Raw genomic sequence first — 26169 nt, 5'->3', positions numbered from 1 at the left:
CTTAATGTTCACGTGTGTTTTGTCTGTCTGCTAAATGGCCAAGTAACCTCATGTATGCTTGTTGAAGACTGTGAAAAGGAGAAAGGAAGAATGACTAGCACTAGGAAGGCAGCCCTTCCAATTATGAAGATGTGAAAGCTGAAAACAAAAACAATGACAACTCAAAATATGCTTAAAAAACAGGGTACACACATCTCCTTGAGAGGAACAGACAAAATGGACTTGCAGAAGGAACTTGTTGGTATTTGTAATACATGCTCGTAATCATCTGGGCTTCCTAGGTTAGAAGTGTATTTAAACACCACAAAGTACTGTGGAGGTTCTGTAATAGAAAATGTCATATAAGGACAGACCTGTGTAAACAGTTTAGGAACACAAAAACTTAAATGTCAGTATCCCTAAATCACTTGATGGATTTTTGCTAATCAACAAGCTGAGTATTTTGAGACATGCCAAATAATTTTTATTGTAAGACAATACAATTAAAACACAGCACTTGTAGAAAGGACATAAAATCTGAGAACAGTGGTTCTTACTTAGTAATGGGCAGGATGACTGTAATGCTGTGGTCCATAATCAATATCTTCTGAAAGAAAGAAACAACTTAATGTATGTTACCTGCATCAACAGCCTGTTGCATGCAACGGTGTTGGTCTTCTGTAACTCCTGCAGGTTGTCTGAGCGCTAGTTACAATTTTTGTCTTGTAAATCCTGAGACCTTGAAAGTGGAGACTGGATGTTCCTACTCATGTGGTAAATCACCTGGTTTGCTTACAGCACTGTAGAATAATCACATAGTTAAGCTTCTAGGGAAGAAATAGTACTGTTGTAACAGGGGTGGTCTGTCATTCTGGGGTGACAAACGCGTTCCAGCGAATGGGCTTGTAATGGGGTATAAATGCTTCAGTCCTCACCAGGGCAGAATCCCATTCTGTTGAGAGGGGTTGTGAGGTTGTGCTTCCCTTACAGATGCAGTTGTGGTGCTAGGGGTTGATTAAAGAACAATAGCCATAGAGGCTGTCTTTTCATGCAGTATAAGGAAACAAGGCTAAAGTTGTTTTGACAAGTAACTAGTAAGGTGATTTGGTAGTGTCACAACTATTATTTTTCACTTACTACTGTTCCTTTTATTGGCGTGTAGCTGTTACCAAAATACTAACTTTTCCTTACAGGCAAATAATCAAACTAAGTAAGTATTTTGGAGAAAACAGAGAAAAGAGCTGTGTTTGTTATATACAGCGGGTTCTATACCTGTGTGGTTATATAGTGATTTTAAATCTTTCATAATTAACAAGGTGAAATTCAACGCTTCCAAAATTCCTGTATTGCTAAGACTGCAGCTGAAGAGGAGAGAAAAAAAAAAAAAAGGTTACTTAACCACTGATACATTCTGTAATATTGTTGCTTTTTTCAGTGGATTAGAATGAGTGAATCAATAACTGGCTTACCTGCTTGGGAAGCTTCAAATCTCATGACCTGTTTGGGTATAAATATAGAATTTAGATTCTATAGATTTCTGTCTGACCAGGTGATAAGGGGGGAAAGAATTAAAATGAGTGCATATTTGATTGGCTACCATTTCTCAGAAATGCATGCTTTATATGTTTATCGCAATTTCATATCACTTGAAATGGATGTCCAAACACATGTTTATAGCCAAGCAATTTCAAGTGTTTTTTTCTAAGACTGTGTATGCTATCCCTTGGAAATCTGGCCTAACACGGAGAGCAGTTGGACTAGTGCCCTCTACTGGTCTAGATTTGTTAAGACTTTAATTGCAGTATCTTGTGTGATGACTTTAAAAATTTTTTTTCAATAGTTATTTTCACTGCATCAGCATATTTAGTACTAACCTGTGGGTCATATTTTAAATGTCTTAGAGAAAGAACGGCCTTCCTAGTTGGCTGACAAAGGCTTTTTTTTTTTTTTTTTTTTAAATCGGATTAGCAAAATCCCTTGAGTGATTTAGAAATACTGATATTTAAGTCTGTATGTTCTTAAATAACCTGCGCACCTGTGAAACTTCCAACATTTAGTAATAGCTTAGTCTTAGTAGCTGTGATACTCTAATATTAAATCATTGGTATAGTAGATTCTTAAAACAAGTTATTCTCAGAGATGGGATTTATTAAGCAGTAGATTTTTTCAGATAAATTCCATATGTAGTGCATAGCTGAGACCTCCTATCATGTTTTGCTATCAGTGCTAGTTGTGAACAGATGGAATTATTGCTCCTTTTGCATAATTTGTGTGATTTTTATGGCTTGAAAGGCCAACAACAGCAGGCTATGTGATTAATTAAATTAAAACTTTTTGATGTAGGTAGTGTCTGCATACTGGGAAAAATGGCAAATTCATATTTGGGGTCATGTACTATTCTGAGATTCATTTCTAGTTTGCATTTTGGTTTTACTTGATAGTCTTAAATTAGGTGTTTCTTTATTGCAATATCTTCCAGTGTGCAGTGAAGCTACTGAGTTTTTAAAAATTCACAAGAAGGGGTCTTTCATTGTTAAAGGGGAATCTGGCCGTGCTGGGTTCTGCTATTGCATATTGAAGTAAGAGTATTACGAGTACCATAGTGGCATCACTGGCGCTGAGCTTTTCAGTACGTACTGTGTTCGTTTTTTGCTGGACTTGATAACTTTCACAGCATGGTAACATTTAAATTTTATCTGTAATATGTGTAGGCTGGTGTTCACTGCAGTGATGTTGGGGTCTCAGTAACCTGAGCTATTAATATGGTGGTTCAGTTTTCTTACCTACAAATGTGATTCAATGTTTGGCTTCTTGGCAGAGAGGAAACCAAAAACTACCGAATAAGCAAAATGTGTATTTTTTTCAGTAACTAAGAAAATCTCAAACTTGAATCCTCTCTCCCGCATCCTTTGTCTTTTCCTTTCATCTCAGGTCTTTCTAGTTAGTGACAAACTTTTCCTTCCAGAACTGAGCAAAACGAATGTCTTAAGGCATTCCTTGCTTTTGTAGCTATGTTGCGCTTTATGCTGGTGCATCTTTGCTACTGTTGCTAGCATGACATAATAAAGCTAGCACTTACTGCAGGAAGAATTTTTCAAAAATTATTTTCTCTGATGAAAGTTACATAAAATTTTTGTTTAGGACTCATTTGTGGTGAGTTTCTTTTCCTCTGAAGTGATAAGGTGCAAAGGAGTAATACAGGCTTTCCAAGAAATGTTTTTTTTTTATATTTTTAAAGTACCAGTCAAATTTTAAGGGGTGAAAATAGGCTTTTTAAACATGCCTAGTATAATGCAAGAAGTTCTACTAGTATGTCACTAACTGTGATAAAGTTAATCATAGGACATGTGTGATGTCTTGTTGAATTTGAGTAAATTGGAATAGAGATGTGTAGGTTTTCTTATTCTTCTCCTTTAAGCGTTGTCATGGAACATTAACCTTATTTTAAAACTTAGTGGAGCTTGTGTATTTGTCCCATCTGCATCAATGTTTAAACATTGCTTATATTTTTCTAAAATTACCTAGTATTTACTACGAACACTGAGTTTGCACTTCTGTGAAATAAACTCCAACGTGATTTTGGAAATTTAACTTTTATCTTAAAGGGTAAGTGGTCAATATTGTTCTATCTGATATTGCTGAATGATAGCCAGGCTAAAGATAAATAGGAGAGTAGAGAGTCTGTTTACTTCAAGATTTTCATTCTATACAACTACTTGTTTGTAGGATGAGCAACAAGAAAGAACAGAAACTTATTTAAAAAAACAAACAAAAAACCCCACCAAATTGACGAAGTGCATAGAAATAGATGTATAGTGCCTTAAAATGCGTACAAAGGAAGCAAGATCACTTTGAATTAATCTTCAAGTTAGTTATAATTGCAATTTTAACTTGCTTCTCTGTAGCTTAGGCTCACTTTTGCAGAGTTTTAAAAATATCCTGTTTATATAATAAGAACAGAAGCAATATTATGTGAAGCTCTACCTAAAGGATCGGAAAGGTAATGCCATGGTTTCGTCTTGACACCTTTTATGTGTTACAAGTACAGTTTACTGAGAATAATACTCAGTGACATTGTTAAAGCTTATTGACATTGGTTTATTTAGAATATATAGGTACTTACAGCAAATTCAGATTTGTATGGAAAAGTAATGTTCATCTTCTTGTTACTGCTAAAACTATGTACTCAACAGAAACCTAGCACCAAAAAGCCCATAAATATGCATTAACATTTAGCTGTTTGAGACTTTGTACAGATTTCAGCTATTTGAATCAGTGACCTAAAAACTTTGAATTGATAGAGTTGAAATAATTTGTTCCAACGTTTGTTCTCTTTAACCCATCAGGGCTTTTATCAGACTCTGTGCTTTGTGTTGGTCTGTCTTGGCTGAGAAGATTGAACTTCAGTTATATCTAGTAAACTTGGATAATTTAATAACTATTATTGTATGTACCTGCTTAGGAGTACAAAACAGATTTCCTGTCCCAAACACTGGCGGGTTTTTATACATAATTTCTTTTTCAGAGGCATACTTTCTTGGAATAGTTCTCTTACTTGTGAACCCTTTTAATTTTGTTGTACGTTGTGGCACAGTGCTTTCATAAACATCCATAGAATAAAGTCAAGTTTTACTCTTTGTTGGTAAATTAAGTAAACTTAAACTTTTAAAAATTTTTAAAAGGTTTCTTCAATTCTTATATTAACCAAGGGAGAGGCTTTTGATCTGGGTCCAATTTGTACTTTGTGTCCCTTTGTGGGGAATAAGAACTGTCCTCTGTATATGTACACATGCACACACATGCAGGGTTACTTGCTGAAGATGCAGAATACAGATCAGAGCATGTCCTCTAAGTGCTCTTTCCTTCTCTGGATTACTGTATTAGTATAAATATGGGCTACCAATATGTCATTTGCACATCTTTAAATTTGGATTTTAACTCTTAAGTGTTTTCAGTTATGCTCAAATACTAGTAAGCAATTTTAGATTTTTTTTGAGCTATGGGTGCTCAAAATCTTGCTTGTTTGTACTTAACCAAGGCTTATGTTTTTTCTCTTCTTTAGGATTCCTACAGGAAGCAAGTAGTAATCGATGGGGAAACCTGTCTCTTGGATATTCTTGATACAGCAGGTCAAGAAGAATATAGTGCAATGAGGGACCAATACATGAGAACAGGAGAAGGTTTCCTGTGTGTATTTGCTATAAACAACACAAAATCTTTTGAAGATATTCACCATTATAGGTGTGTATATAGAAAGATAATTGACTAACTCTTGTATTGGTGGATAGGTTGTTTGCTCTTACGCTGCATAACAATTGATCTCTTGTGAAACAGCATTTAAAACACAAGTTAGCAACGCTTCAATTTATGTATGCATTTATAGGTCTGTAATTTCGGGTAATCTGAAAGTCTGCTGCTTCATTTGGGAGTTAGGCAGACAACATATCTAAAAGCTCTTCTGTTACAAATTAATGTGACTTAATGTTTCTGCCTCAGTGGATCTTATTTATTATAGTGAAAAATTATCTAAAGGTAAATTGCTCATTCCATAAATAAAATTGTGTGTTAAGATGGGAAAACTTACACAGTTGAAACTTCATAGGCGATAATATAAATTGTTAGCCTTTGTTCTTTGGGGGGAAGGGAAGAAAAATATCTGTGCAGTGTTGCTAGAGTAAGATGTGAGCTCTAACACCTTTAGAAAGAGATACTTATGAAATCTCAGTTCCAGGATGATGGCTGACTTAGATAAAATTTCAACTCATGCTTTCTTGACATCAGCTACAGTAAAATGGAAATAGAAGCCAGTCTCTCCTGGTGATTACCGTACCACTTGTAATTTTGTAGGTTAACGTTATATTGAATTTTAATCAATATTTAATATTTAATATTAAATAATATTAATATTTAATTAATATTTAATATTACTGAATTCTACTTACCTTCTGTTAGAAGGCAATGCAAATCCCACTAAAGATCACTGAGTTTAGCAGCTTCAATTTAAAGTCAATCCCAAACAAATATTAAGCTGTTCCTGGTTAGATATTTAAGTGTTGACAAATCTATGTAAGTAATAAGCATAAACTCAACATCTGCTTCCAAAAACATGCAACTTCAGCTTGTACCAGGTAGAAGTTGCTGCTCTTCATTTAAGGTGGGATACAATGACAGTTCAAAGTAATCAAAGTCAGGAGCTGTAACTGTCCTGATCATACAGCTTCACTTTCTCCTGTATGCTGGCAGCTCAGCTCATTTGACTCTGTTGTGTGTTGATTTGAGTAGCTGAACTGGTAGATTCCTAGCCACAAAAATAGTTTACTACTGGCTTATCTTTCTGGAGCAACTGTGCGATTAGGAGAGTACTGTGGGCTTTCTGCTCCAGGACAGTTCCTTTTCTAAATTTAAATTGGGTTAGCCAGCTTTTGTGTAAATGTCATTAAATATAAAATGTTGTAATTAAAGAATGTATTGGTACTGGTGACTTAAAAAATGAAACACTTAAGTGTTCTTACAGCAGGGATGACAAATACAAAATATCTCTTGGTTTCAGAAAACAAACAAACAACAACAAAAAAAACCACTAAACTCTTGCTCATCTAACCAGACTGTTATGAAGTCCTTATAGTGACTTCTAGTACCTAAAAGGGGGCTCCAGGAAAGCTGGGGAGGGACTCTTTGTCAGGGTGTGTAGTAATATGACAAGGAGTAATGGCTTTAAACTGAAAGAGAGTAGATTTGTATTAGATACAAAGAAGAAATTCTTTACTCAAAGGGTAGCAAGGCACTGGCAGAGGCTGCCCAGAGAAGCTGTGGATGCCCTGTCCCTAGAGGTGTTCAAGGCCAGGCTGGATGGGGCTTTGGTTGGGTGGAAGGTGTCGCTGCTCGTGGCAGGGGGTTGGAACCAGGTGGTCTTTAGGATCCCTTCCAACTCAAACCGTTCTGTGATTCTACAAAAGGGCCTCCTATGGCTGTAGAAGAGGAAGGAATTCTTGTGTAATGATGCCAGAAGCTGTGGCAGTTCAGCCTTATGAGCATTGTTGATGGATAAACTTACTGAAAAATGTCAGCTTTTTTAAAATAGGATAATATACTTGATGGTGATAGGATTAGTCAATTTACTTTTTGGCGTTTTTTTTATAGTGTATGTGTGGTAGATCAATATAACTGATGACATTGGAATACTTTATTTTCATTTTGTTTCAGTGGTTTTAAATCTACTGTATAAACTATTAATGTCTATTAAATCTGTCTTTTTCTTTAGGGAACAAATAAAAAGAGTTAAAGACTCTGAAGATGTCCCCATGGTGCTAGTAGGAAACAAATGTGATTTGCCTTCCAGAACAGTAGATACAAAACAAGCTCAGGATTTAGCAAGAAGTTACGGAATTCCCTTCATTGAAACATCAGCAAAAACAAGACAGGTAAAGCTCAAAACTTACCAGATAAAAGTATGGAACTCCCATCTTAATTATCATAAAGTTAATCATTCTGGGTATTGACAGTTGTTTGGTCATATCAATGGATGTTTTTCTGCAGAGTAGAAATTCTTGTGGTGTCTTTTCTGTCATCTCACTGACAACTGGTAGTTTATTAATGTGTGATTTGCTTCAGTTGCACAAACTTAAAGAATGAGACCCTCAATGCTATTGCACTCCACTGTCAGACAGTTGCAGAATTTTTAACATAAGGCTAGAAGATGAGTTGTTTGTATGCTTAATTAGTAACCAACATAATTTTTCTTTCAGGTATTGATTTAGCATTAGTGGATCATACTTGATAAACCTATTTTATAGCTAAGCAATTGACCATAAGTCATCTTTGAAATTACAGGTCATTTAGATTAGATACTAGGAGTGAGTTTCTTGCTATTCTTCACTTGGAGGGTGGTGAGGCACTGGCACAGGCTGCCCAGAGAAACTGTGGATGCCCCATCCCTGCAAGTGTTCAAGGCCAGGCTGGATGGGGCTTTGGGTGGCCTGGTGTGGTGGGAGGTGTCCCTGCCCATGGCAGGGGGGTTGGAGCCAGATGATCTTTAAAGGTCCCTTCCAAACCAAACCGTAATGTGGTTCTACAGGATTAATTGCTGATGTAAACTTGTACTCCTGACATTTTTAGAGAAAACACTTGTTTATTGTACTCCACTGCTATAGGTGGAAGAGGCAGCACTAGGGCCCTCTCAGTGTTCTGTCACTCATCTGGAACAAAGCTACACACGGTGGTATATTCAGGAGAAGATAAGCTGGAAGCTATAGGTGAAACTGTTTTCTGTGCCTGAGAATGTATTCTTAAAAAAAAAAAAAAGTTGATTTTGATTTTTCTTTTTGTAAGAGTAAAGGCTCTCACTACAGAATTTTACCAGGCCTGAGCAGCCAAATAACTTGTACTCTGCATAATCAGAAGTGTTGCATGCAAGCTATGAATTGGGAAGTAGGTGTAGCAGAAAAAGGCAAATAAGGGCAGAATGCTGCAATTCAAGTAACGCTGTGTAACTGCTGCATCATTTGGCAGAACTTCATCATGGACAGTATGCAAGTTATTTTTGGATAAAAGAAGTGAATATTTCATTAGTGCAAATTTGCTACACCCACCCAAGTTTCTGACAAGTTGAAACCTGGGCTGATAAGTAAAACTTCACTGAGGAATCAAAGGGATTCTAACTTCTGGCAATAAGAGAGCCTGTAAACCTCTGTCAGGTAGGATAAGGAAAACAGAACTACAGAACTTCAGTGGCTGACAATAAACGAGGCCATAAGAGGGTTCTGAAGAGTGTGGCGTATAAGTGGTCTGAATAATTAGAGTGTTTGGAAGCTCCTGCATTAGTGGCTGTCATTGAGATGCTAGGATAAAAAGGAACAACTCTGAAATTACATTTGAGGTTTGAAATACAAATTCTATACTAACATATAGATCTTAATTTGTTCTGCCTGCTGTATAAAGTGTCAGACATTGTTTAGGAAATACTCTTACACAGTTTTAATGAAATTGGGTGTATCTTCGAAGAAGGTTCCCTCACCCACAAACTGCAGATTACTCCCACAAGCATCCTGCCATGCCTAGCCTAATACAAAACTGCATGCTCAAAAACCAACACACCTGTCCACTCTTCTAGTCCTCTTTTACCTGAAGTACTATCAGCTTTTTTTCTTTCATCCAGATACATCTTTCAAGAGGTCTGGCAGAGGTTTATACTTGTTTCACAGGACAAAAAGTCTCATATGAACTGTTACTGCTACAATTTGACTTCATGTTTTTGGTAATGCCAATTGAAATATAATAGAAGGGGTCTGGCTGGCCTTTGTTTTTCAAAGTCAAGCTGTACACCCTCTGCAGATAAGAGGTCCCTAAAGGTCTCAGATTTTAAAGTGAAGAAACATACTAGTCTCTGCTGAGAATGTTGCATTCTGAAAGTTGAATCATTATGTGTTTGCTGGTTCTTTCATAGTGGTGTTCATAACACCACTTCAAAACCACTTCTTCAAAAGTAACTCTTTAAATTGGGGGGGAGGGTCAAGCCATTTTGTGAGCTGGATGTGGTCTGTGGACTATATTTTTATTGGGCAGAATTCAGCCCTTGTCATAAAAAATAAAAATAAAAATCTGATACTCTTTGGCTACGTGCAGAACGTCTGTCTATGAACAAGTGTAGTTGATGGTCCAATAACTCCTGGAATGTGCAGAAGGCCTGACATCATTATTCAGCAGTAGGAACCTTTTTTCTCCTCCTTTCCTATACCTGCCATCACGCAAATGTTGGTACTAATGCACTGCTAAAGGGCTCCCTGCTGCGTAGCTGCTTTAGGTCTTCTCTGCACCCCACCTTTGCTGGAGTTAAAACCAGAGGGGCTTTCTAGGGAAGTAAGAGAGGTAGAAATGCAAAGGAGTTGTCAGTCTACTCTGTTTTGATTGCCAAGGCATATCTTTAAAAATGAAAGCATTTCATGCTCAGGCAAAATCTCACGTCTGTTCCAACTAATTCAGTTGTTATTTAAGATCTTAAAAAAAATGATAGACTAGGTCAAAAATAGGAAACGGAATAACACTGAAATGAAGCGCACTAATAAGTTGTTATGAAAGCTAGTGTATTTGTTTTTACTTGGTTCTGACTGGCAATGAAGGTGTGGATTAGGGGGTATCCTTTAATGTGCCACTGTCCTACTAGTATTAGACTCAAAAGAAAAGCAGGTATGTAGGAGTTACTGTATGCTTTAGTTGTTGAGAACATACACTTTTTGAAGTGTTTAAGTTGACCTACATGACAAAGATGCTGTTTTCATGCTGTGATGTCTGGAGAGAACCTGTGTGTAACTGGTGCAGCGTTTACAGACATTTATTCCTGTGCCTCTGGTAAGATGCACAAATAACTGATAATTTAGACAATTTGCTTGGACTGACTTGTAATTTTTTAGGGATTTGTTGTATCTGTTTAAAAATATTATGTTTCACTCAAAGCTGCTGTTATGTGTATAGCTGTGGAACGCTTTCCATTTTTAAAATCTTGTTTTCGGTAATTTATAACTTGACTTCACAGTGCAGGCTGAGTTGTATTTTTTTTTTTTTTTTTTTTTTTTTTGAGCTTTTGTTTTGTGCCAGTTGTTTGTAAGGTAAAACTTTTCCAGAAAAGTTTGGTCCTTCCCAAGGACAAGGCCTCAGGAAAAAGAAAACGTTTTGATAATGTTGGAACAGAACTTTGGCATCCAACATCTGTGCTGAATGACTCCAGGATGCTGAGGAAAACAGTTTTGCTGTTTACCTAACAACATAAATAGAGGCAGCCAAAAAAGGGGTACATGTGTATAGCAATTGTGAAGTTTCAGGTAGGACAGACAGCTGTAATTCTGGCATTTCTTAACTTTCGAGTGGTTAAATTCGTAATTGCAATTCTGATTTTGTGCAGAATTTTATGTGAGTGTGGTGATGTACGTCTGATATTTAACCTTTATAAGATAACACAACTTGAAACTAAATAAATGCTACCATCCCAACCAGTGAAAGTTACTTCTGCATGTGGCTGAGTTGCAGTAACAGCTTCCAAATAGTCCTTTGAAGCATTGTATTTATAGACAGCAAAAACAAGAAGAGCCTTAACCTCATGTAGCAGGAGCTAGTAGGTTTTTGCAGGTTTATACACCATCTGGTATTGGCTGAACTGACTTTCCATCTGCAAAGTTTTGTCAGGTGTACTGTTGTGCAAGTGAGGATAATTCTTTTTGTCCATGTCCACAGGAATACTTTTGTTTATATTGGTTTTAGGATACCAACTCTTATAAAGTGTATAAAGGTGAACGGAATGCTTTTGAGGTTCAAGGTTAACCTTCATTAGTCTCTTTTAAGCACTATTTACAGAAGCAGAACAGGTGAAAATTCCTGGTTATGCTTATTGAAGTAGCCAAACATTCATTTTAAAATACGCTTACTTGCAAAGAAAGATTATCTTCTAAGTCAAAAGCATCTAGGGCAACATTGTCCTAGAGGTCATGGGTTCTTCAGGCTGTTCACATCTAAACTGCTTTTATGTTTTTAATATTTGCCAAAGGATATTTTTAATTCCATTTATGTCAGCTAAAAGGACTGGTTGATTATATTCCAGATGTGTGAGGCAGGTTCATTTAAGGAAAAAATACTGAGAGCTATTAAAATAAATTGCTGTTAAAATGACTTATTTTTAAAACTGGCACCTGGCTCTTTAAAAATGTCACCTTGTAATGATGAAATTAGCAAATGTCTTTCTTTGTATACAGTTTTCTTTCAGAATAGTTTCTCTCAATAGAGTTCATAAGACTGTTCTTGATGGTGGCAGTAGTAGCAATTTCTTCTCTCACTCTGTCTCTCTCTCCTCTCTCTGCATTGCTAAAGCAAATCACAGCTCCTGATGGTGATGGGGAAATTGGCAATAAACTTTAAGTGAAGAATTATCGAATTATTCATGTGTAAGCTCCATAATCAAATTACGTATTTCTACTGCAAAACAGTAGATTTGCAAAAACGTTGATTCTTGTACAGCCTGTACTTTGGCGAATAGCAGCAGATCAATGTTTACTCTTTCCTCTTTTTAATGGAATAAGTTTCCATGCCTTCTAGGAAAACATGAAAGTATGAGCTTTACTTTTTTTTTTTTTTTTTTTTTTTTTTTTCTGTTTTTGATGGCTCTTTTAAATTTTGCGAACTTTGAGGCCCGAAATATAGGACAACTTGGGAATTTCTCTAACATGCTAACAGGACATGTTTTGTATAACAGATACAATCCAAGAATTCAAATAAAATCCATTTAATATTAAAAATTGGTATGGCTGTAGGTCAGACGTACCCTCAGATAAACAGCTGTGTGTTAAGAATGAGTCTGAAATACAATAACCGATGGTACAGGTTAAGCAAAATGACCCAGTAACTGCAGTAGTAGATGTTAATAATATTTGTTAAGAGTTGTATAATACAAAGGTGGGTTGGAGAGAGAACTTAAGGAAAAACTGCCTGGATTGTGTTTGGATAATCCTGATGTTTTGGGGGCTTACATGGTTGTACTGTATTTCTTGATCTTTAGTCTCTTCCACTGTTATTCCAAATATTGACCTTTACAGTAAATTAACAACAGTCAGTGTGACTGAGGAGACAAGTGATGAAACTGACAGGAAGGCAAATGAAAGATTTACTATCCCCTTTAAAAGCCACAGCTAAACCTTAACACCAACTTGAAGCTGGCGCTGTACCTTTTCATCTTGTATTTGCTAACACCATTCTTCAGTCCTCAGCATCTCTGAGTGATATAAACATATAGCTGCAGAAAGGTAAGGCATGAGACCAGGGAGAATGAAACACTGCTCTGGCGTGCCTGAAGAGCTCCCATTAACCAAAGGAAGATGCAAGCAGCAGAACATCACAGGCTGTTTGTACGTAGTGTTGTTATCTACCCTGACAGGTGCTGAAGTAGCCCAGAAAGAGCAGAGTGGTTGAGCCTTTTGTGTGGATGTGAACTAAGCCCTTAAACATTATCAGTAATGAACTTGTTGCTATGTCTGCATGGAAGAATAACCTCTGTAATTACAATAAGTATTTACTTTGAAAGTTATTCTGAAATAAATATACTTTAGATGCTTCTTAAAAAGCACTTTGCTGTGACTCAAATATTCACTCTCCTAAACCTGGAAGCATCGTGTTTGCTCTATAAGTAGCTTTAAAAAACAATAGTGAAATTTAGTATTCTTAGGGGAATTTATTTGTAACCTGTTACGAAATTGCCTGATTTAGAATTTTTCTATACTTTGTTAGCTTGTGGCACAGATCTTTGCAACTCAAGTACTTCAAGAACAGAAGAAACAAGCTTGCTTTGCCAGCCCAAAGAGTAACAGGTTCTCACTTTGGCTAAGAAGTGCAAATAGTTGGCTAACTGTGTGCAAGTACCCCCTAGTTACCAATCTAACAGGGTTTTGTGCCTGCTAAATACATTCATGCCCACAAAAATGTGTGAAAAGATTCAGAAATACAAGCTCGGTTATTTTCAGCACTGGAAGAAATGGAAGAAAATTGTTCTTATTCTGTTTTGTCCTAGTGCTACCTGGCACAGGAAAAGAAAAGTCTCAAAGAACAGATTTCATGGTAATTGGTCAGCAGTAAATTCTTTGGCATGTCTCAGTTCCTTGCATTAAAAAGTACTTATCAAGCAACAAATATGCAGACCCAGCATTTTAAATATATTGAGGAGAAAAGTTTGCTTGACAAAGTTGGGTACTGGGCTAAATCTTAAACTGTACCTTAAATGCAAGGCTGATCTTATGTAAGAAAGAAATTTTGTCAGCTAGGAAGGCAGGTCCTGTGGCTTATTCTGTGACATCTTTGAGAGTTTTATTCCATTGTGCTGTTCTGATGGACAGAATCTTTGATATTTATCTCTGGACGTAATATGAACACAGCTTTTCTGTGGACCATTTGGAGATCCATATACTTTTCTCAAGTAAAGCTCATAATTTCGGTGTTTTTTTCCTCTGCCATGGGTGTTCCAATATGTCAATTGATAATAAAGCAGTTTTTAAGGAGTTGTGTTTTACAATGCAGAGAGTGGAGGATGCTTTTTATACATTGGTGCGAGAGATTCGACAGTACAGAGTGAAAAAAATCAGCAAAGAAGAAAAGACTCCAGGGTGCGTGAAAATTAAAAAATGCCTTGTAATGTAACAGGGTAAGTCTTGTAATGTAACAGGGTAAGTCTTGTAATGTAACAGGGTAAGTTCTACAAATCATTTGCCAAATAAAGCTGATTGAGAATATCTTGCAAATCAGACATTTTATGATTAATTACATAATTTACGATATAAAACCAATCAGATTGCAGTATAGTAGTCCTGAATAATATTCCTAGCAAACACGTGGATTTGCTTTGTTTTAAAGGTTTTTGATAAATAGAGTAAGAGGAGGTCTTTCCTGCATGTCAGGGTCTCCATCTGTAAAGTGCAGATATAATTTTGTGTGTCAGGAAATTGAGAGGAAAATATTTTAATACAGATCAGTTGCAGATACTACTGAAGTTGGACATTTGAGTGAACCTTTAGCTGTTGAGCTGAGGGGAGAAGATAACATTTATAGGCCTTCTGAGGTGCAGAAAGAGGAGTTTCTCACTTTTTTTCTTCTCCTGAGTCTTTAAAAAGAAAGGGGGGGGGGGGGGGGAAAGGCAACAGTGAAGTACAACTGGAGAAAAAAAAAACATCCAGAATTGTTGCAAATAATTTGTTAATTATGCACTCCAAGAAGAATAGGAAGAAGGAGGAGAGAAGAATCTGTGATGTGGAAAAAGTGCTAGTCTCAATCACTTCCAGTGATGTCTGGATAAACCGTCAAAATAGCTCCTTGCATATATTACTAACCCATTATTTTTTTTACCTCTTTCTGCAACAAATCAGAAAGTGGGTTATTACTCCTTATATACTCTGCAAGCAGGAGGATGATATGGTGTTTCCTGTTGTTTAAAAGGTAGTGTCTATTTTTCAAGAAGTGTTTTTCACACTTCAGAACACTTTGCAGAAAGGTAGTGGAGTTCAAATTCCATCTTAAAAAGACTCTTGTACCTGTAGGAAGATTTCATTAGATAAGACAATTGAATCCTCAGAAGGAGGAGGGAGAGATTTTATTATGTAACTTTTTTTTTTTTTTTTACTAGATCTCAGGATTATTATATCACTGAAAAGCTAAGAGTGAATGACTGCTCTAAGATGCAACTTCAGATATTTGCTTTTGATAAAGATTGCTTTTGATAAGTGAAATAAGAATTAAAATTGTCTAGGCCTCCTTCCTGTAGTCTTCTGAAAGCCAACTATGCCGTTTTTTGCTGTATTACTAATATAGCCATGATGTGAAGTGCCTTTGTTTCCATGTAAGATGTTTTTAAGTGTTTCTACTAAACCCTTGCCCTCCACCTTGGTAATGGTTTGACCTTGTTCCTTGAGCTCCTCTTCCTATGGGAAGGTTTGTTCCTTTTCACTCAGTAAATAATTTCCCACTTGATCCCCATTACCAGAATTAGTCTAGTAAAGAAAGCATTCATTTGTAATCCCTGAAGTAAAATTTCTTTTTTTATACTAGATTTTGACTTTTCTGCTTTTCCTTTTCTTAGACTTCCTTGGGAGGAGAATAGGATGTTGGGAATTGTGGTTTTATTTGTTTTTCAGATTCTGGGATTCTCTCCTTTTTTTTTTTTTTTTTTTTTTTTTTTTTTTTTAATATAGCTCAGGGAATGTATGCTTTCTTTTTACCTGCTTCTTATTTTCTTTCTGCCTGCTTCCAAAAGAAGTATGTCATCTTATTTTTTCCCCATATCAGGGGAAATCTCTTCTGTCAGCAATGGATATTGTTTCTTTTCTCCATATCCTATTTCAAAAATAGTCTTGGATACAAGACTGTAGAACTTGCAGAGTGCCTGCTCAGGAGAGAAGACATTCATCTTCATATTCAAATGAATTCCTTTAAAAATCTTCAAAATACTGATAGTCATTTCAGCAACTTCATATGCAGGAGGTTAAGCTGGAGGAAGCATACTCCAAAATTCTTGTGGTACAGCTGTAATTCAGTAGTGATTCTAGTGGCATAAGAAGTCCAGCATTTAAAACACTCTGGCTTGTATTAATTCCCATTCCATGACATATGTGTTTTATTTCAGTCTGCTGTATAGTAGAAAAGCTAAGGAAAGCAGCACCTAATGATGCAAGTTTTTCAGCTGGTATTCAAAACTTCAGAAATACTCACTATAGCACGCTTTGAAGTGATGCACAGTATTTATTTTCCTTTCGTGTCTGTTGGTAGTCAAATTTGATGGTTCAGAGCATTTTGGTACCTCTAGGAATATTCAGTTATCTTATTGCCGCTTACAAGGTGCCTTTTTAGTTACTTCGATCTTGTCAAAGTTTTGAGCAACCTTGTACTACCCAGGTTATTATTAACTGCTGACACTTTCCAAGATTTTAATTCCTTTGGTTGTTACACAAAGCAGAAAGTACACAAAACCTTTTTTTCATTTCCAACAAGCAAGGAGAAAATTCTGAAACTCAGTGTAAGATCCTCAAACGATTTCTCTCTTGAAAGCATTAAGAAGTTTTTACATTAAAAAAAAATACTATAATGAAAAGCTACTCTGTGGTATAAATTAAGCATCTAGACAAGCAATTCAGATTGAGCTGTGTTAGTAAAAATACTTAAATTATGAAAGTTCATTAACTTCTAGATTTTTGCTTAAAACTAATATAATGATTTTTCCATGGAACTACAGAGAGATAAATGTTAACTTTCTCACAACTTTTGTGTGTGTATTGTAGTATTTATTAAATACATTTAAAAGACTCTTCCACGATTTTAAACTTTTGTAAAGATCTATTTGAGGCTGCAGTACTTTAGGAATCCCCATTTCTTATGATTTTATGGTTTCTTATTGATAGATCCAGCTTACTTGCAAAGGTGCACACATGCCTGTAAACACAAAACTAGACATCCAGATTTCTGTATGGCCACAGGATGATAGAACTGTGGTGCCCCAAAGAGAAGCTGTAGCCAGGATCAAGTTGTTTCTGCAGGAACAGTGGGATTTTTCTGTTCCTTTCATGTTTCTTAGATGCACTTTGAAAAAACAAGAGTAAAGAGCAAGCTCTGTACTGTATACAGCAACCTACTCTCAGCCTCTGTTTTTCAGAGCAAATATACATTTATTGTGGCTGTGTGGTATAGCTTGGAGCATACATCATATATTTTGAGTTTCTAATCCTAAGCCTGGATTTAAAGCACTCATTCATTCAGTACATCTTATGCTTCCTGAAAAGTTTGTGCACAGTAACTCCATTGTTAGAGGGAGAAAAGTCAGCTGCATGCTGTCCATTGCTACTGAAAAAAGTAACTGGGGAAGCTGACCAGATTTGATTTTGTAATATTGATGCCTTTAGGGAACTTCTCTAAACAGTTTCCACTTGTGTTCTAATTTAATTTTTAACACTTAATCCACAGACTGAAAGATCAGCTTATTTTGAATCCCTCAGTCCTAACACAAATACTCTAAACGCTTTGTATGTTATATTACCTAACTTTAAAAGGAATTTCTGTTCAAATACAGAAACTAGTATATATGTCATTAATAACTTTAAAAGCTTGCGTTACAAAGGTGTAAATGCAAGGATGAAAGTTGTTCTTCACAAGTATTTTGCAACATGCACTGTATTTAAAAGATCATCACCTTACTAGGTAGAATAAGATTTCAACCTTAGTTGTGAAGTCCTGTGATTAAAGGCCCACAGTATTACTTTGTATGAGTTGCTTTCTCTGTATTTACTCAAAATATAGTTTAAGGAAGGTAGACTGCTCACTTGAAGACTTCAATTGCAATTTCTGTTTAGTTTGTCTTAGAAGATGCCACTTAAGGCTAACAACTGTCCTTGTAGTGAATGCTTTTCTAGCACAGTAAAAAGTGCTAAAGTAATTTTGTAAGGAAATATGAATAGTCCTGTAGATTAATATTGTACAGAAGTTTTTCTTGTTGTAAGAATTAAACTGTTCTCTATTGTGACTGATTATTACTACTTTCCTCCTGGTTGGCTGTCTGAGATGAGAACTGCAGAAGATATGCTTTGAACCATCGCTATTTGTAGATCACTTCCCTACATGAACATTGCCAAATATACTTTGTGCATTAATGCTGAAGTTATAAGTAAAATACAGTAGCTGTCTATGAAATAATACCTAGCTTTTCTAACTTTCAAAAGACATAACCTTTTCCAGAACTGTGGGTACTTTTACTAGGTGTGGTACATCAATTTTATTTTGACAAATAGCACTTTAAAACTAAGAGAAACTTAATTGCAAGAGTATTTTATAGGTCATGAGATCTTGCATAGTGTACTATTAGTTTTGGTGGTAGGGCTACTAAGGACTTTGATCTAACATTAGTTATTTGTAAACATGTTTATAAACTTGACACATGAAAGCTTTTAATAAATTTGTTATACTGGAAGCATTGCTTTCTAGGTGTAGCTAGTTAACACCTCGCTGTCATTTGGACTTAACATATAATAGTTTCATCACCATTTGGTAGTTGACTGAAACAGCAATGAATAAGCTGATTTTTGACATTTTATTTTTGCCCTTTTTTCGGAGTTCACTTTATGCTCTTCCGCTGAAGTAGGTATACAGGAATAAACTAAGACTTGATTTTAATTGTCAGCTTGAAGGCAAACTAGCTGAGAAGAGGTAGAAAGCTGCCTGTCAGTTGTAGGGCCAAATTTCTAGATCAGTTTCTATAGTGGTGCAGTTGGCTACTGTGATGCATTAACATTACACAACTATTTCTGACATATCTAAAAGATAATGCAAGGAGTAAGGCAGTGAAAAATTAAGTTCTTCTTAATATTTTTATAACTATCAGTATTAAATGTAAAGGGCTTACTGAGAACACAGATACTCAGTTGGGATTTGAGGCAACTTGAAAGGTAGGCAATAATATAAATAAACTGTATCACATAAATAGGTCATTTCAAGTATATATACAAGTATACTGTATAACACTCGATTATGGTTCACATCAGGCATACAGATCTCTGGTCAAAACAGCTAATTTTCCTCAGTTATAATTATCCCCCCCCGCCCCCAAAGTGGAGAAGTTACTTAGTGTGAAGAAACATTAGCATTTGTGTCTGTAGCTTAACTGTTGGAGCTGTGGAGATTTTAAATGACTGTACGTGATAGAATACACAGCTAATGTGTTTCATGTGTCTTCATATAGGTTGAATGGAATGATTTATCAAATACTAATCTATCATTGCAATGCGGGATTGATTTGATTGTCTTGCTTATCTGATGATTAAGAAAAAACAACAAAACAACACTATAGTGTGATTACTGTATTAGTGTGCATGACAAATGACACTAAATGTAGATTAATCATAACTATCTCTTTGGTACCAAATTCTTGCTGCAAATAGTTATACTTACTTTTAAAAGCCATGTAGATTATTAAGGCATAAGCAAAGCTAGCTAATGCTTCAGAGTTTTATTCTGAAATTTAGTAGTAGTAATATACTTGGAATCTAAAGATGCGGTGCCTGTGCTTTTCTAGTCTGAGGTGGGATAACATATGCCCCACCTATGTGGACAGGAGAGCAGTACATGTTCCCGAGTCACATTATTAACAGAGTTGTATCTGCAGATGTCTGTGGTCAGCTCCTGGGCAGTAACTCACCCGCAGGCTGCTCTTAAGTCCAGCTTGGGAATAGTAGAGAAAGGGCAGGCAGATGATGCTAGCTGTTGCTGGTGTCAGAATAGTTCATTTGGGTGTCTAAGTAAGTGTTCCTCAGACCTCTGGAGAGGAACAGCCTGTAGCCAGGACTTGTTCAAATGCTTGACTGGCTGGCTGCTGCCTAGAGCTGCTCTCCTGTGGGCCCTGCTGCCCATGTACAGTGATGCAGTTAGACATGCATCTCATATGACAGGAGACAACTGTAGTCCCCCATCCATCTCAATCCGTTTTTCCCAAGGTGCCCATTCCCAAAATCTAGAAATGCTCGAGAGGGTGTTGGTGCCCCAGCAATTCCTCCAATGCACAGCTTGATTTAGGGATGTTGTAAAGGCTTCGGCAAGAAGACAGTGTCTGCTCTCCTGGCAGGCAGCAAGAGTGCTGATTGAACACACTTCACCTGAAGTCACTTCATCTGGTCAGATGAAAACAGACTGTACTTACCTAGACAATTAAGTCTGTTAATGTGATCTTAATGTGTGCAACTCTGTGTTTTTTCAGGGTGTTGATGATGCCTTCTATACATTAGTTCGAGAAATCAGAAAACACAAAGAGAAGATGAGCAAAGATGGTAAAAAGAAGAAAAAGAAGACAAAGACAAAGTGTATAATTATGTAAATACAATTTATCCTTATTCTTAAGACATACTTAAGTAATTTTTGTACATTACACTAAATTATTAGCATTTGTTTTAGCATTACTTTACTTTCTGCTTCATGATCCTGTTAGCTTTACCTGAATGCTTGTTTTAAATGACAGTGGAAACTTCATTCCTCTTAAAGTGCCAGTATTCTTTGAGTGTTGGTTCTTGAACTAGCAATGCCTGTGAAGAAAACAAACAAAAAAAAACAAACAATAACAAACAAAAAAAACAACCAACAAACACACACAAAAAAAAACCTGTCTTAGGACTCTTTGGTGCATGCACAGTCGCTAACTTCCTATTTTTCTTACTGATTGTGAACTTTTGTTCTGTGTGCAAACAAAACAATGAAATGATGCTCTACACATTCTAACATCCCCTTTCCTTTTTTTTTTTTTTTTTTTTTAAATCTAGTTGGGAAAACAGATTAGTTAGCAAAAGAGACTTTCATTTCAGACTTCCTTTTAATTTAGACTGACTGCAATATAGAGAGACCAGAAGCCTTTATAGTCTTCCTGTAGATTTTGCTTTTAGGCATCTAGTCTTGTAGCATTTCAGATCAACTCTAATGAATGTAAAGATAAAACTTTCACAAAAAATTTTTCACTGCAATTTGTCACGGTCACTCCTTAAATACTATATTTTTTCTATAAAAAAAAAAAAAAGAAAATTTAAAAAAAGACAATAATGCACATCTGGCAATGGAAAAAGTAAAAGTTCTAATTAAATTGATTTGCTGTTGTTAATGCATTGCTTTAAGACTTTCGCTTAACTTCTTGTGTCTGAAGACACCAAGGTGAAATCTTAGCTCTCCTGACCCCATAGCAGTAAATTATCTTTAAGTAGCTTTGTTCAGTAGGTACAAGATTTCACCCTTAGTGTCTGTAGGAAAAACTAGAAAGCCTTAATAGATAAGTTGATTCAAATTCTTAGGTTAATTCATACATGGATCCAGAATTTATCATAAGAATTAAATCAGAATGACTCCTAAATTATATAGCAAATTAAAACCATTTGTTTTTTTCCCCAAGGGTGGCATGAAATATTTCCAGATGCCTATTTTATGTAAAAATAGGGGAGGGATTTTTAAATTCTAGTAACCTCAAATCAATGAATTAATGAGCTTGAATTTAGCTGCTTCATACAAATAATTTGGAAATCCACAATGCCATAAAATGGTGTGGAATTTGCACAAATCTTCAGCGTAGAACATTGTTCCCATACTCAATGTTTGTGTGATGTTTGTGAAGTGCTGGTTTTGTTGCACAGATTATATGGTTGGTGAGTGGCATTCCAGTGTCTAGACTGTCATGAAACTAGACCAAGATTTTAATGTTGTCTTTTTCTGTGGTTATATTTTCTTGTGATTTTTTTTCCTTTTTTATTTTCTGATCAGAATTAATGCAGAATTTTTGCAGAAGCTTTCCATTTTGGTACTCAAGTAGTCCAGCTATTCTGCACCAAAGTAAGAGCCAGTAATTGCAGTGCTACCAGTTCCTGTCATCTTACTGCAAATGTTGCCTTGTTAGATGCTTTTAGTGTGGCCTCAGTTCCAGAAGGTACACGAGTCCCTAAGTCAGCTGCAGAGTAAAATTTAAAAGTGTGACTTTGGTGTACCCTAAAAATTTAAACATGACGTTGACGTAGGGTAATTCAGGACACTGGACTGGTAAATCCTGGAAGTTTGGAACAGGGAAGAGCACCATTTCCGTAACCTAAAGTATAGCTAAACCATTACATGGAAATTTTACACAGTAGAATTCTAATATACCAGTGTAACTTAGACCTTTTATATGATGTCAAAGGTGCAACTGCATAAATGTAATATTTTTCTTTCTACAAAAAAGAAAAACACAGCAGTAACTGTTAGGTGGAGAGCTGCAGAGCTGCTAGGGGAAGTGTACTGTCTGGATTGCTGCATGTTCTTTAACTAATGTGGCTGAGAATTTAACAAATGAATGCCTTTCCATGCCTGCACTGCTTGTTCCCCTAGGCCCCCACCAAAACCCAGTCTCTCCCCTTTCAGCTTTGATACGAAATATACTTCAGATTATGAAAGATTGTGAAAAATAGTAATAGGAGAGACTAGCACTACATTTTAAGGGCCAGTAAGGAATACAGACAAATTCTTAATGTTACAAAACATTTTACAGCATCCAATGTTAAAAGATGTATTGGAGACAACTGGTTATTTGCACATTTTAGATGCTCTTGATTATATATGAAGAACACAGCAAAACTGGATAGTATATCTTGAGCAAACAAAAGCAATCCTAAGATGACTTACGATTTTTGGTAACTGAGTCACACTGCATGTAAAATTAGGGCTGGTCTAAAATTCTCATATTAATTTAATTAAAAATGGTAGGAGAAATAAATTTAGCAGAAACGTCTTAATCATCAAATGCAGATCAATATAGCTCTAACACGAAGCTATATGTAAGTACTTTTTTCAGTAAGTGTGATCTGTAGCTACCAATCAAATTATTACAGTCTATTTACGTTTGCCCTTATAGACATAAAAAAAAAAAAAAAGCTCATCCTTGCCACTGTTGTGCAGTTTTGTCTTAATATTTGTAAAGATTTGGTGAAGCATGTTGGATTGCAGCTTGCACACGTTGATCTCATAATTATTCCGTCTTTTCCCTATTTGAAATGCTTTCAAAAAACATACCTGGATGTACTATCATTTCTGATAGTAACTGCTAAATAAACATGTGAATCACTTACCATGTTAATACATTAAATTGCCATGTGTCAGGGAGTAACACCTTATGGTAGCTTTATGTAACACCAGTAAACAACTTTATCATTGGTTTTCTCAGAACTGAAAATTATTTTAACCAGTCTCATTGCCTAAATTTTTTCCCTAACTTAAGAAAAAAAAAAAAAGTTACACTGCATAGAATTTGTTACAATAACAGGATCTCTGTCATGGGTAAATCCTGACACACAATCTTCTACTCGTTGCTTTATAAAGCAATACAATTATTACCTTCAAAGACCATCAAACTGTATACAAATCATTTTGTCTGAAGTTTACATAAAGCTACATAGATGGTAAATCTTTCCTAACATTTCTTTATTCCACTGTCTCGTGTTTTCATGTTGAAAATACTTCTGCTTTTTCCTCTTGAGTGCCAACTTCTTACTAGAATGACTTCTTAATGTAATATGTTTACCTGGAATGTATTTTAACTATTTTTGTATAGTGTAAACTGAAACATGCACATTTTGTACATTGTGCTTTATTTGATGTGGAAAATATGCAGTGTGATCCAGTTTTTCCATCATTTGGTTGTGTGACCGGAATGTTGGTCGTACCATATACTAAGTTTAAAAAAAAAAAAAAAAAAGACCACTGTTTGTTTTAAAATTTTTAATGTTTTTAGGAGTATGTGCTGTGAAGTGATCTGGAATTTGTCATTTTTTTTGTCAAACTGTACTGCTCCTATTTATTGTAATGTAATAAAAAAAAAATAATAGGTATTGTGAATTTCTGTCCCCGTTTGCTTTTCTCTCGAAGAATTTCAGTTCATCATCTTTGTAATGGGGTAACCCATGAATTGCATGTGTTCGACGATTGTTTTCAGTTTATTTCTTGTACTTCTCATTACCTGTCATAAAGTGGTTGTCTTTGCCCAGTGGTGTTCCCTTCCTCTTGAGAGGGGCTGCAGCACTCTGACAAAATGCTTTGTAATACTGATCCCTCTAGCGGTCTGTGCTATTTTTGCATCCTGTTCTCTGAGCAGAGCCTTGTGAGGTTGCACATCTTGTTCCTTTTTCTGGAATTAAAGGGCTATTAACTCCCAGCCATGCCCAGAGACCTTGCTTTTGTTAGTCATAACAGCAGACTCGATTCAAATTTGTCTACAAGTCTAAAATATGAGCTGTGCTCATTCCCAGCTGTGCATGTTTTCTTCTATCAAATGCCTTTTGTAAACTTAGGAGAAAATACAAAAGACACTCCTGTGTCCTATGGGGGGAACAAAGTGTAGAATTGCTACTGTTCTACAACTTGCACATTCACCCTTCTTAGTTATCCCATCTGGATAATCTTTTACCAGTTACCAAGAAGGGTAAGTTGAATGTTGTATGTAGAGGTTATTTGTTCAGGGTAGTTTTAAGTGCAACATGTAAAGGAGTTAGTAAATTATATGGGAATACTTCTTCACATCAACATGGTGCTACAAACTGAAGCACATACTTCATCTTAAGGTAGCATACCTTCTAATTGGCCTTAATTTTTTTTTATTTTATTTATTTTTTTTTTTTTTTACTTTTCTGTACTTTATGCAGGTATAGACTGTTGCTGTTGTCAGCAGTTCTACTGCAGTGAGTACTTACCTATATTTCAAAGATTATTTCTGTTCCATCTCCAGTGTAATTTAGTTCTGTGGGGGGAAAAAAAAAAAACACCACAGTATATACAGAGTAACAGTTATGGCACAAGTTTGTGCTAGCTGAGCCAAAGTCTACAAAGAATTGGCTGTGGAGCAAACAGCTAGGGTCAAACTTCTCTTCCAGAGGAGAGGATCAAGTTCTAAACTCCTGCTACAGGAGTTACGCAACCTCAGAAATCAGCAGTAGGTGCAGGAATTGTCTGTAGGATCTAAGTACTTAAACCGTTGTTGTTCTACTCCATCCCCTTCCCAGAGTGTTCTCTGTAACACTACCTCTGTCAGCCTGCCGTTGGGAGTCTTGCACGTGAAGCAGATGTAGCTAAAACTTTTGAGAACTTCCTCCCTTTCAAGCAGGTGCTCAGTTATGGTGGGAATGATGCTTTAAATGTACAAGCCTTGAAAAAGCATATTAATCCTCTAAGTAACAAGAGGCATGCAGCATCTCAAATAAACACTCAGCTGATCACCAGCTAACTGTTCAGCACATACATTGAAATATAACAGAAGCACACTGCCGCTGCTCCCTGCAGAATTATTTTCATACGTGAAGTTTCAGATCAAGGAGGTCAAAGCTAGTCAAGAAGAACCTGCTACCCACACAATACAACCCCCAGATCTTTCAAGCACCTACTTAAGGGTAAGCAAAATCATAATTTGTACTTCAAACGGGTTGGAAGGATCTACATTTCTTTCGAGGTTACAGTTCTTTTATTGATTGCTTTTATGGATTTGTAGCATTACATAGTCATTAATACCGGTTACTCCTTGTCATCATAGTAGCGCTGTTTCATTGCTCTGTATTTTCTGAGGAAGTACAAAGCCTCCAACTCTTTTATCACAAATTCTCCTCGGGCAATTAGTTGTTTAATTTTTTCGGGATCTTTCACATCTTTATTTTTTAGAAAAGCTGCTTTCAAACGGCTTCTAAAGTAGTCTGCTCCCTTGGGGTACTCCCTTCCGAGGTACAGCAGCTTGAGGGAAGAAGAAAAAACTCCTTTTAGACAGGCTTCCAGTTAAAAGGGCTTTGTCCGGTTAAGCTCGACGCATGTAAAGCACTTACGTTTTTGTAAAGATTCAGCACTTCCCCTCGTAACGAACTGGCCATTCTCCCATTTCCCCGAACTCTGCAGCCCTGCGCGATTGCTTGCGTCTTTAATTTACCTGAAGAATAATCGGTTTGCTGTTAGCCTTCTGTGGAAGTCCGTAAATCCCGGTCCAGCCTCCTGTAAGCAATTACGGTTTGGCCGTTTACAGTTTTTACCCAGACGGGGCTATTTGTTGGGGCACTTACTGGGTCCCCCGGTGCGGAAGGGAAGGTCAGGGGCTCCCCGGCCGCGCGCCCTGTCGTAACAGCGCGCCGCTTCACGGCAGGGCCGCACGGCGCGGCACCGCCC

General features: G+C 36.4%; 2 protein-coding genes across 11 annotated transcripts in view; one reads left to right on the top strand and one right to left on the bottom strand.

The window, feature by feature from the left end:
- The window catches only part of LOC309884735 (GTPase KRas), a 69015-nt gene that overhangs the window by 2226 nt on the left and 40620 nt on the right, over window positions 1-26169 (top strand). Inside the window, exons 3-6 of one of the 2 annotated variants that reach the window (XM_082773977.1) lie at window positions 5042-5220; window positions 7241-7400; window positions 14026-14149; window positions 20231-20356. In XM_082773977.1, coding sequence (XP_082630103.1) covers window positions 5042-5220; window positions 7241-7400; window positions 14026-14145 — 459 coding nt within the window. In that variant the 3' untranslated portion in view covers window positions 14146-14149; window positions 20231-20356. Of the gene's footprint in view, window positions 1-5041; window positions 5221-7240; window positions 7401-14025; window positions 14150-20230; window positions 20357-26169 lie in introns of those variants that run through there. The other variant, XM_082773978.1, reaches the window with a different exon arrangement.
- Window positions 188-26132, bottom strand: ETFRF1 (electron transfer flavoprotein regulatory factor 1). 9 transcript variants are annotated; one of them, XM_082774033.1, is made up of 7 exons: window positions 25836-26129; window positions 25531-25746; window positions 24720-24766; window positions 23990-24157; window positions 20465-20552; window positions 1449-1476; window positions 188-1340 (listed from the first exon to the last, which is right to left on the bottom strand). In XM_082774033.1, the coding sequence occupies exons 1-2, from the start codon at window positions 25878-25880 to the stop codon at window positions 25534-25536; spliced, it is 258 nt and encodes an 85-aa protein (XP_082630159.1). In that variant the 5' UTR covers window positions 25881-26129; the 3' UTR covers window positions 188-1340; window positions 1449-1476; window positions 20465-20552; window positions 23990-24157; window positions 24720-24766; window positions 25531-25533. The 9 variants fall into 9 exon arrangements, with proteins under 9 accessions (XP_082630159.1, XP_082630153.1, XP_082630156.1 ...); XM_082774027.1 differs by lacking the exon at window positions 23990-24157 and adding an exon at window positions 20174-20247 and having other exon boundaries at window positions 193-1340; XM_082774030.1 differs by lacking the exon at window positions 23990-24157 and having other exon boundaries at window positions 194-1340.

Source organism: Aythya marila (genome assembly GCF_965140915.1).
Source record: "Aythya marila genome assembly, chromosome: 1".
Lineage (NCBI taxonomy): Eukaryota > Metazoa > Chordata > Aves > Anseriformes > Anatidae > Aythya > Aythya marila.
Note: the sequence above shows the minus strand (reverse complement) of the source record. Positions and strands in the feature narration are given on the sequence as shown.

What these genes read in the sequence shown, in the direction of transcription:
- ETFRF1 (XM_082774026.1), bottom strand. Translation starts at nt 25,880, where the DNA reads ATGGCCAGTTCGTTACGAGGGGAAGTGCTGAATCTTTACAAAAAC. An exon ending in TGCTGAATCTTTACAAAAAC is followed by an intron (nt 25,747 to 25,835) that starts GTAAGTGCTTTA and finishes TCTTCCCTCAAG; the next exon opens with CTGCTGTACCTCGGAAGGGA.